We start from the raw sequence: 12,444 nt of genomic DNA, 5'->3' as shown, positions 1-12,444 counted from the left end.
GAAAACATATTATTATATGTATAATTTCATGTTAACTTATTTTTTCACATATTATTCATTAAAATTTTAATTAATGGATTAATGGTTGTGATTTACATCAAGACTAAAATTTTAAAATTTAAAAAGTATAAAGACTTAAATGATTTGATTTGAGAACATGGGTTAAATCAATATTTGTACGCATAGTATATGATTTGTAATTGGATTTAAAAATTTAAAAAAGTAAAGGGACCAAAATCAATTAAATTAAAATATAGGACTAAATCCCAAATTTGAAAAAGTATAGGGAGTAAGCAAGATAAAACTAGTGTAGGAAAAAAAATTAAAATGGAAGTAGGTGGGATAAATCCAAAAAGAAAAAGTGACAAAGAAAGACGTACGTGCGGGGCAATTGAGATTTGAGAGAGTAGAGAAGAGGTGGGGCCCAGAAAAAAAAGGGTAGAGCTTGGGAGAATCAAAAGTTTGACCGCTCCGCTCCCACAAATCACTCTTTTCCCTCTATCTACTCTTTCAACTTGTTCTCTTTCTATTCTCCTATTCTTTATAGCTTTACTACTTTTGCGAATAATACCACTTTACCTAAGTTGGTATTGTTCGTAGATTATGCCAAATTTCTCCCTCAACATCACCTGCTGAATGCTGACACCACTGCAACTCCAACTGCTTCTTTCATAGTCTGTCTGTCTTTAGGCTCCAACACACAAGAAGAAGACCACACTTGTCTTTCCTATCTCTTATCTGCATGTCCGCATACAGGATTATATCCCTCCGAGTCCCAATCTCCAACTTGTACTTGCCTGCTTTCAGTTCTGCACATCGTACCCACCGTCCCGACCTCACTCACTATCCTCCTTACATCACACCAGGTACTTCTCTCTCTCACTACCCATTGACCATATATAGTACTATATTTTTATGCCCTTTATACCAATGGTATTTGTTAGCGTTTCTATCTCCTGATTTTTTTAACTTGTATCATTATTTCTCAAGATTCAGCTCTCCAAGCTGCTATCTGCTTGGAGAAATTGGATTGTCAAGAGATCTAAAAGTGAGGTTAACAGAGGAGTCTGCAGAAAAGAGATCCATGGCCGAGAGACAAGTAGTTAGAAGCCCATCAAAAGCATTTCCTTCGCAACCACCCTTATAATTACTATGTCCAATCTTGCACTCAACAGATACTTTGTACAAGCCGCTTTTTAATATTTGTGTCAGCCCGACACGCCATTTCTTGATGTAAATCTTAGAAGAGGAAGGAAAAGTAGGGGAAAAAAATGAAGAAAGTATGGAGGGTGATAGTATGTTTATCATCACCAGAACAAGGCCAGACTGGGATCTTTGGTTTGTGGTTGTTGCTTCTATTCCACCATCTCCAAGCCAGACAACTGGTTTCAGCCCAAAAGCAAAGCAATGATGATGTGATTAAGTTGATGGCTTTCAAGCGCATCTCCGTTTCCTCTGACCCCCACGGTTTCTTAGCCAACTGGACTGAAGATTCTCCCAGTCCCTGCTCATGGCGTGGCGTCTCCTGCTCTCCTGATGATGGCCGTGTTACTGCCCTCAACCTCAGTTATTCCGGCCTTGTCGGTGCTCTCCACCTCCCAAACCTAACAGCCTTGTCCTCTCTCCGTCATCTGTACTTACAAGGAAACTCGTTTTCTGCTGCTGATCTTTCTGCTGTCTCATGCAACCTCGAAACTCTCGACTTGTCCTCCAACGCCATCTCAAACCATCTGCCTGCGCAATCATTTTTCTCCGCGTGTAACCGTCTGGCTTCTGTTAACCTGTCTCGCAATTCTATCTCTGGGGGAAGTCTTATGTTTGGTCCTTCTTTGCTGCAGCTTGACCTCTCTCGTAATCAGATTTCTAATTCTGCCCTATTGAACTACTCCCTTTCCACCTGCCAGAACTTGCAACTGCTCAACTTTTCTGATAACAAGTTTACGGGAACACTTGGTTTCTCTCCCCTGTATTGCAAGAATTTAATAGTTCTTGATCTCTCATGCAATCTCTTTTCCGGACCCATACCACCGAGTTTGATGCTAAATTCTCTGGAGCTTCTTGATCTCTCCCACAACAACTTCTCTGGCAAGTTCTCCACCCTAAATTTTGGGCAGTGCAGCAACCTCACTCAGCTTAGCTTGTCTCATAACACCCTCTCTGACTCTGGGTTCCCAGTTAGCCTCAAAAACTGCCACCTTCTAGAGGCACTTGACTTGTCCCATATTGGGCTGCGGGGCAAGATTCCGGGGGGCTTGTTGGGAAATTTTAAAAAATTGAAGCGTCTATCTTTGGCTTATAATCTGTTCACTGGTGAAATCCCTCCTGAGTTGGGACAGGCTTGTGGAGCTCTCGAGGAGGTTGATCTGTCATCTAACAAACTCACAGGTGGATTGCCTTCAGCTTTTACATCATGCTCTTCTTTGCAACTTTTGAACCTAGGAAACAATCTACTTTCAGGAGATTTCCTCAGTGCAGTTGTGAGCAGTCTCCCCAACTTGAGATATCTTTATGTACCATACAACAATATTTCCGGTTCTGTGCCCTTGTCACTCACCAACTGTACTCAGCTTCAAGTGCTTGACCTTGGTTCTAACGCCTTTAAGGGGAGTATCCCTCCAGGATTTTGCTCTTCAAACTCAGCCTTGGAAAAGATTCTTTTAGCCAACAATTACCTCGCAGGAAGTGTGCCCATGGAGCTCGGAAACTGCAAGAACTTGAGGACACTGGACCTTAGTTTTAACGGCTTGAATGGTCCCATTCCCATAAATATTTGGAATTTGCCATATCTTTCTGATTTGGTTATGTGGGCAAATAACATCACCGGTGAGATCCCAGAGAGCATTTGTCTCAGTGGAGGAAACCTGGAGACCTTGATTCTTAACAATAATCTCATCAGTGGAAGCATACCACAGTCCATTGGCAAGTGTACCAATATGATATGGGTGTCACTTTCTGGCAACAATCTTACTGGGGAAATCCCTTCTGGTTTTGGAGATCTTCCGAAGCTTGCTATCCTGCAATTAGGTAACAATTCTCTGACTGGGCAAATTCCACCGGAGCTTGGTAAATGCCAGAGCCTCATTTGGCTTGATTTAAACAGCAATGACATCAGTGGTGCCCTTCCACCAGAGCTTGCAAACCAAGCTGGCCTAGTCATGCCCGGAGGTGTATCGGGGAAGAAATTCGCATTTGTAAGAAATGAGGGTGGAACAGCTTGTAGGGGTGCTGGAGGTTTAGTTGAGTTTGAGGGAATAAGGCCAGAAAGGCTTGAAAGTTTTCCCATGGTTCATTCTTGCTCATCGACTAGAATTTACTCTGGTATGACAGTATACACCTTTACCAATAATGGAAGCATGATCTACCTTGATGTCTCTTATAATAATCTGTCAGGTAGTATTCCTGAGAATTTTGGTACAATGAGCTATCTCCAGGTCTTGAATTTGGGACACAATAAGCTAACGGGAAACATTCCTGAAAGTTTTGGAAGATTGAAAGCGATTGGTGTCTTGGATCTCTCTCATAATAATCTCCAAGGATATCTGCCAGGTTCATTAGGGACTCTCTCTTTTCTTAGTGACCTTGATGTATCCAACAACAACCTAACCGGTTCCATCCCTACTGGAGGTCAGCTCACCACTTTCCCAGCCTCCAGATATGAGAACAACTCTGGACTTTGCGGGGTACCCTTGCCTTCTTGTGCCACTGGAGGCCATTTGACAAGCCTTCACCCTCGGAATAAGAAGCCACCTGTGGCAGTTGTGATGGTGGTTGGCATCACATTCTTCCTTTTGTGTATCCTTGGATTAACATTAGCTCTTTATCGAGTGAAGAAGAACCAACTAAAGGAGGAAATGAGAGAGAAGTATGTTGAAAGCCTACCAACTTCAGGCAGCAGTATCTGGAAACTCTCTAGTGTCCCTGAGCCTTTGAGCATCAACATTGCCACTTTTGAGAAGCCTCTACGAAAGCTAACCTTCGCCCATCTGCTTGAAGCAACTAATGGTTTCAGTGCGGAAAGTTTGATAGGGTCTGGAGGGTTTGGCGAGGTCTACAAAGCACAGCTGAGAGATGGCTGCGTAGTTGCAATCAAGAAGCTGATACATATCACAGGGCAGGGAGACAGAGAGTTTATGGCAGAAATGGAAACTATTGGGAAGATCAAGCACCGGAACTTGGTTCCTTTGCTGGGTTACTGCAAGGTTGGAGAGGAGAGGCTGCTGGTTTATGAGTACATGAAATGGGGAAGTCTGGAGTCTGTTCTTCATGACAAGGCCAAAGGAAGAGGGTCAAGGCTTGACTGGGCAGCTAGAAAGAAGATAGCTATAGGATCAGCACGAGGTCTTGCATTCCTTCATCATAGCTGTATTCCTCACATTATCCACCGGGACATGAAATCGAGCAATGTACTCCTTGATGAAAACTTTGAGGCTAGAGTTTCTGATTTTGGCATGGCAAGATTAGTTAATGCCCTTGATACTCATCTTAGTGTCAGCACACTTGCAGGGACTCCGGGATATGTTCCCCCCGAGTACTATCAGAGTTTCCGGTGTACGACAAAAGGTGACGTCTATAGTTATGGTGTCATATTGCTAGAGCTTCTTTCTGGCAAGAGGCCTATAGACCCATCTCAGTTTGGCGATGACAACAACCTTGTAGGGTGGGCAAAGCAACTTCACAGAGAGAAGAGAGTTGATGAGATATTGGACCCTGAGTTGATGATGAAGGAATCTGGTGAGGCAGAGTTACACCATTATTTGAGGATTGCCTTTGAGTGTCTCGACGATAGGCCCTTCCGGCGTCCGACCATGATACAGGTGATGGCAATGTTCAAAGAGCTTCAAGTTGATTCAGAGAGTGATATCCTTGATGGTTTCTCACTCAAAGACGACATTATCAACGAATCATGAGGGAATGAGCATACAACTTGGGTTGTAAATGAAAAGATGTTTCTTTCTTCCTGCCATCCTGCATATATGGTGAGGTTGAGTCTGCAGATGATGTAGGTCTGATATTTGCAGATAGCCTTTCATTCATAAGTTTTTGCTTAGTGTAAATAATAGAACACACTGAAAGTTGAAAGAAAACGTGGGGGTGGGGTGGGGTCTTCAGTTCAGATTCTAAAACCGGACTGCATTACAATTTCTTTCCTTTAAACTTCATCTGTCACCTACACTTTGCTCCATTTTCAATTTCCAGCCACAATTTTGCTAACTTCTTTTATTTGTTGTCCATTAAAGAGCATTATGTAAAGTTTAGTGAATTACGATAACAGCAACCGGATCCCAAATTGATTCACAAATGCCATTTATAACCATGATTTCAATGTAAGATTTCATTAAATGGCTATGCAGCTGGATAACCATTGTTAACCCCATAAATAAAAAATTAAAATAAACTTTGCTGCAGTGGCATTATTGGTGTTGAAAATAAGGCTTTGGAATGACAATATATTATAGCATATTTCTTTAGGCAATAAAGTCAAAAAGAAAAGAAATTCTCTCTTTATTTATGTCTCTTGAGATGTAGGCTTTAGCTAGCAATGTTATGTCATCATTTAATTTGTAAATGTTCAATGTTTTCGATGTCTTGTTTTGTCTGATTATTTATGGATTCTTTTTGGTGGCAAATCAAATTTAAAGTTTGATTTATTTGAAAAGCAGCAGCAAATACTAAGGTAATGAATGATGTTTTTGACTTTAGGTAGCATAATATCGCCATTATTTAATTTCATTTATGTAGATATCATATGTTTAATGTTTAATGTTAATAATTGATAGTTAATTAATGTACAAATATAATGATTCTAAAGTCAGTGTTATCGAAAAATATAGTTTTGGGACATCGTTTACGTAAATCAAGTTCAGTAAATATTTTATCTTTAAATATTTTATAAAAATATATATTATAAAATATTTATGGAGTTAATATATAGGTGAATTGAATTTTAGATAGGTAATTTTCTCGAATTAGTAATTTAGTAAGGTTTAAGAACTAAATTGTAAAAGTAGAAAATTTTAATCAATATAAAATTTTAATTGACCAAAAGTTTAAAGAATTTATATGGTAAATATACCAAGGTTTTAAAAGGAAAATATACCACTTTCAAGTATAGTGGACTGTTGGTGGATGTTTCTTTTCATTAATATTAAAGTTTTAATTAAATTATTTTAATATGCTAAAAACATAAAGTGAAAAGCCAGAATTTTTCATTCTCTATCTTTCAGTGAAAATGCAAAATAGAAAGCCAAGAAGCCATTGTTTTATGCTTCAAAGGTTCGGCCATATGTATGTTAAAGATTCAGGTTCCGTTTTTTGTATTTTTATTTTTATTTTTATTTTTGAGATAGTAGAAGTTCGATTTAGTTAACCCATGTTTTATTTTTCAAAACTGTTCAAGTTTTGAAATGTTTCCATTGATGGATGCTTGAAGTTTTTGGTGTTAAATAGCTAGATTTTAAGCTTAAATATGAAAAAAAGATTAATTTGTTAATTTTGAATATAGAGATTAAAGTGTAAATATTTTAAAATTGATGATAAATTTCTGTAATTATAGATAATAGAAGATTATAAAAGATGAAATTGAGATCGCTTTCTTTTGATATATTTGATATGTTTGAGATTATAGTTGAAATGGTATAAAGTTGAGTTGATGTTGCTTTTATACCTATGTAAAATGTTTGAATGATGGTCAAGATAATGGATAGCAGAATTGTGAATGGAAATGCATGGAAAACGGATGGCATGAAATGGTTAAATGCACGATTAACCTAAGTGGATGTAAAGTGAATGTGTATAAACTATGTATGTTGCTTTAATATGATATATGTTTGAACAAAAGAATGAAAATGTCTTGTCTGTGTATAAATGATGTATGAAATGGATTTTGTCAAGAGATAAAAGGTTGTGCCTTGAATGATTGTTCGATGTGAAATATAGTTTTTGGATGAGTTACAACATAATGTGTTTAGTGATAATTTTGACAATTTTAATATGGTATCTTGATATTTTGACGAGAACAATCAAGTGTTATATATCAACTAATGTTTTAACTTGAATTGAAGTAGGACAATTTGTTAGAATAAATGAAAGTAATGCATGTCTGAAAGATAAAAAATTATCATAAAAGAAAATAATAAATCAAGATGGTTATATAATGGATGCGAGTGTTCTTGAAGAGACCTAAGGCATAACTAATTATCAAAACTCCAGAAGAGTTTCATGTTTTTGAATATGGAAATAATGAAAAGAAAGATATCTCGATAAGTTATGTTAATATGAGAAAATATGGAACCGTGTAAAAATAGAAAAATTGTCAGCAACAGTTTTGTATGCAATAATATTATTGAGATAATAAAGAAAATAAGGATATTGAAGAAATCTATTAAGAAATATAGACATGGAAAAGCTTGACCAAAATAGAAAGACACAATTCAAATAGAATTAAATTCGTGATGTTTTTGAACTAGTAATCCAAACATCTAAAAGTATAAAGTTAATAGGGTACTAATTGAGTAATTCTGCAAAAAACAAAATGAGAAAAATAAAAATTTTCACTAAGTCTTGGAATTGAAAAGATATTACTTATGGTGGATGTAATAACATTTAGTCTATCAGTTTATGAAAGATTTGACATGCGCCAAATCATTATTGTTTTAGACTTTTATATGAATCACAATATTATACAAAATTCTCGTGAAATTGTTCAATACAATTGTGTAAATATTTATATGAATTGATTTGAACATGTGTATTAGTATAGAATGATCATGATCAAAGTTATATTAAGATTATTGTTAGAACTTCGAAAAATCAAAATATATTTCATCAAAATTTTTCCTCACTTATGACATTTAGATGAAAGATAATATAAATGTTTAGCAAATCCGTTCAAGTGATTATTTGGAAAACTAGTATTCAAGATTAAATACGTAGAATATGAGATATAATATGATATTGTCATGAGGGGGAGTAAATACGCGTTGTATTCTTTTTGCCTTAATTGAGGTTTTATCCCATTTGGTTTTCGTGGTAAGATTTTTAGTAAGCCAACATGTTATGCGTATTATAGATATGTGTACTCTTTTTCCTTCACTAAGAAATTTTTTCCCACAAAATTTTTATCTTAGTAAGGTTTTAATGAGGCACATTATATACTAATGTGTAGGGAAATTTCGACTTTAAACAAAAAGTTTTCAATCATAGCAAATAATTAAAATTTTGAAAATCGAGCGAATTTTGGATCTTTATAGCAATAAACTTTTTTCGAAAAGCACACGTGCTTTAAGCGAGATAGATCTTAGATGTTCCCAACTTTCAACAAAATGCCATTCTCCACTATTCTCGTATCACGAATTGCTTCAAGTGTGGACTCGAACAATCATGAACCAAACATAGAATCAAAAATGATTTATTACTTTCGGTGGGAAAGTAATTATCTCTCAATAGAAACTGGTAGAATTGTTATTCTCAGAAAATAAAAGTTATACTTAGAAAATAAATTCTCATTATTTTCTAACATAATAACAATATTGAAAACTTATGTGAAACTTGTAACACTCCTAACTCGTCTCCGTCACCTGATTAAGGTTACAGAGTATTACCGCACAATCAGAAATATTTAAACATCATAACATTAAATGATCTAAGTATATCATAAAATATTCATTCTCATACATTTCGTCCCTAAATCGAGCCCTTGAGGCCCTAAAAATAGCTTAGAAGCAATTCGGGACTAAGTTAAAACAAATTGGAAAGTTTATGAAAAAGTTGTAAAATTTGGAAACAGAGGTCATAGGGCCGTACGACATAGCCCTAGGGCGTATAACTTTCGAACAAGGGACACACGGCCATGTCCTAGCTCGTGTCTTCACTTGTGTAACTCATTAAATAGGGTCACACAGCCATGTCATACGCTCGTGTGTCAGGCCGTGTAACATTCTAAGTTTCCACACACGACTGTGTGCTAGGTTATGTAACTCACTGACTTGAACCCTAAGAAAATCCTCAGATGACACACGGTCGTGTGACATCCCATGTGAACCCAAATTTCACCTAAAATCAAACCATTTTAAAACCAAACCATGGATAAACATTTAATCCATTTGTGCACACTTTCAAGGGACCTAAACATCATTCAAGCACATATAAAGATGTCATTTCAAGACCCTAATTCAACTAATCAAAATGCCATTCAAAGGCACCACAATTATATCAAAACAACAACTACCAAATATGTCAATATTGCCCCATTTCATGCATGATAACCTATTCCAACTAGGTACCAAAACATACCACATATAACTATTTTCAAACCATTCGAAACATACCATAAAGAGCCTTATTTACAAGCATACCAAAACCCCATACATTTCAATTACCCTAAAGTAGTCATCAAGACCTTACTCAGCAAGATTTATAAGTTCATCAACTAAACATAAACTTCAAAGACATAAGTATGCTAAATCAACCATTTTATACATCCATAAACCATCAACACAAAAGACCTATGCATGCCATTATTAACCGTTGCCAAAATGCTCAAAAAATACCAAAATGATTGCTGGATAGTGTGATAGGTCTCTGACGAGCTTCCAACCAAATCGAGCTTCCGATGATATATAAAACAAAAGAAAACAACTACGTAAGCAACGAGTGCTTAGTAAGTTAGTATAAACCTTAAACATAACTTACCATTTCTATAATACAATTCATAGAATAAGTATAAACCAAAATCAATGTCATAAGCTTAGTGTGAGTCTATACAACACCATCAAACTCACAAGTTAGTATACTTGTTCATGATATATATGAAATCAACCATAAGATATGTGGTTTACCATGTATAAACATAACATTTTGCATCATCAATGTTACCATAATGTATGATTCATTGCATTTGCATACTTACTATTTCCTTTTCCTTTTTTTACCCATTGAACCATCAAGAATTACATCGGATACTCGGGAAAGTTTACACGAAGTGTGCCTTTACATAAAATTGTAACCTTTCCTTTACATCAATGCTCACATGAGCTGTGAAATGGGCCTACTCATACGAGCTGTGGGTTGGAATGTAAGCTATAAGATGTTGTTCACACGACTGTAGAGAATCAGCAACAAAATGCAAGACTTCGATCATCGGTAGGATATTCAAGACCAACACCCGAAACATTAAAAATCTCTAATAACATGTCATTTGTATCTTAAGAATTCTTAAGGTTCAATTGTGACTCGATATCCGTCAATTCATTATAGCATTGATATATTTGTATATTGATTCGTTTACATCAAAACAACATAATAAACATTCAATTTAAACAACATTAAAGCGATTACAGTTCATACGAACTTACCTCGATAATTAGGGGTTTAATAGTTAGATCGAACTAACCTAAAGCTTTAACTTTTCCTCGATCTAAGTCTGAACGTGGTTTATCTTGATCTAAATGGATAATTTCAATCAATTAAGTACTTCTAGAATTTTAATCCATTGTTCATATTTATGCAAAATTACCAATTTTCTATAACATTTTAACTTTTCACAATTGAGTTCTTAAGCTCATAACTTAAAATCTAACCATTTTAACCTAAATCCACGTTAACCATAGATGCAAGAAACCTTGACACAACCCATATTTACCATAATTTCACAATAAAATCTATAGATTTACTCCTTTAACAATTTAATCCCTAATTCCAAAATTAATCAAAAATCACTTAACAAAACTTGTTTATTTTTCAACAAAGATTCATAATCTAACAATTAACATAAAAAAATCATTCAAAAGCATTCATGGTAAGTCCCTCAACCTTTAACAGTTTTGCAAATTACCCCTCGGGCTTAGTTAGATTAATCTAAAACAGACTCAGAAACATAAAAATCAATAGAAACAGGGCTTGGAAACCTACCATGCATGAAGAAACTCCATGAGCGAAAGCTTCCCCTCTTTTAACAATTTTTATTCAGTTTTAGGGTTAGTAAAATAATAAAGATGATATTTTTAATTCATCTTATTTTAACAACCTTTACTTGTTTTAATTAATTACAAATTTAACCTTTTTATTTCATTAAAACTACCACAAAATCTTTCCAATAACATCCACTAATTCCTTAAATGGTATATTTACCATTCAAGTCCATTAACTTTCATTTCTAGAGCCATTTAGCCTTTTGAATCAATAGAACTCAACTTTTACAACTTTTTTTTTACCTAATTAAGCATTTAAACATTAAAATTTCTTAACAAAATTTTAATATGACCTTTATATAATCTTGTAGACACTAAATAAATAATAAAATAATAATTCACTCATCGGAATTGTAGTCCCCGAATCACTGTTTCTAGCATAACTGAAAACTGACTGTAACAAAACTGTTGTGTTAATAACTCCTCTAATGCCATTTATTTATAGGGAGAGATAGGAAAATCTTGGTTGAATTAATAAAATACAAATAATATTTATTTAATAGAAAGACTAGTTTTCTAGTTTAACTAGAAGAGGAGGAAGACAACCCTAGTGTAATATTTATTTAACTAGGGAGTGTTGCCCCTCATATGTAATATGAGAGAATTGAGCTTCTTCTATATTGGGTCTAATTATATGTGCTTTCTAAACTTTTAATTCAGTACTTTATAATTTAATCCAATCTAGTAAATTTTTCTATTTTCCGAATAAATATTAATTAATTAAATTAGATAAATTAATGTTTCCAATTAAATAATTTTCTCAACCTAATTCTAATTCCTTTAAAGTCATGATAACTTTATTGTAAAAAATCTATGAGAAAATATATTTAATTTCCATATTCAATGAATTCACAATGGCTAGTTAATTTAATTCCATTTTGAACTTCAATTATTTAATTAAATAATAAATCGAAAATCTTAAATTAATTCTCAAGTAATTTCTATACTTAGTGAGAAAACACATTCATTTGTGAATGTGACCCATTTCTCTAACTTCATCATTTCCATTCATTCCTATTTATTTGATTCTACATGTAATTCATTTCTTATTTCAATGAGCTAGCGGATGGGTTGATTGGACACATATAATTAGGTCTTAAATAATTTATAATAAAATTCTAGCTTTTTGTCTATTAATTGTAAATTTGTTTAGCCACGAAATTATTTCACTATAATATTTTGACTGAGCTCTCCCTTATTACATACCATTATGAAAGCTATTTAATCAGTGCTCGTTCAATAACCTTATCATAAGTGTGTTACCCTCATAAGATATTCTTAATCTATTTGGGATAAATTCGTTCTTCAAATATGATCCTATTTTATTTTATGATAATCATTACACATTCTTTCATGAAAAGTTAATTACTATCAAATAGTAATCAAGTCATTTATCATAAAGACAAATGACTCGTGGTCATATTTACTTTTTATCTATCATGTAATGTCGATGAAAGTATATCATTTGCTCATTGGC

At 34.5% G+C, this 12,444-nt stretch overlaps 1 protein-coding gene across 2 annotated transcripts; it reads left to right on the top strand.

Annotated features, from left to right (window-relative positions):
• The first annotated feature begins 176 nt into the window (after window positions 1-176).
• On the top strand, window positions 177-5,154 carry LOC108487032 (receptor-like protein kinase BRI1-like 3). 2 transcript variants are annotated; one of them, XM_017791238.2, is made up of 2 exons: window positions 177-866; window positions 997-5,154. In XM_017791238.2, the coding sequence occupies exon 2, from the start codon at window positions 1,272-1,274 to the stop codon at window positions 4,905-4,907; it is 3,636 nt and encodes a 1,211-aa protein (XP_017646727.1). In that variant the 5' UTR covers window positions 177-866; window positions 997-1,271; the 3' UTR covers window positions 4,908-5,154. The 2 variants fall into 2 exon arrangements, with proteins under 2 accessions (XP_017646727.1, XP_017646726.1); XM_017791237.2 differs by having other exon boundaries at window positions 991-5,154.
• Window positions 5,155-12,444: the final 7,290 nt, after the last annotated feature.

The sequence above is a fragment of the Gossypium arboreum genome, chromosome 5 (genome assembly GCF_025698485.1).
Source record: "Gossypium arboreum isolate Shixiya-1 chromosome 5, ASM2569848v2, whole genome shotgun sequence".
Lineage (NCBI taxonomy): Eukaryota > Viridiplantae > Streptophyta > Magnoliopsida > Malvales > Malvaceae > Gossypium > Gossypium arboreum.
The sequence above is the reverse complement of the archived record's forward strand: the minus strand, read 5'-3'. Positions and strand labels throughout refer to the sequence as shown.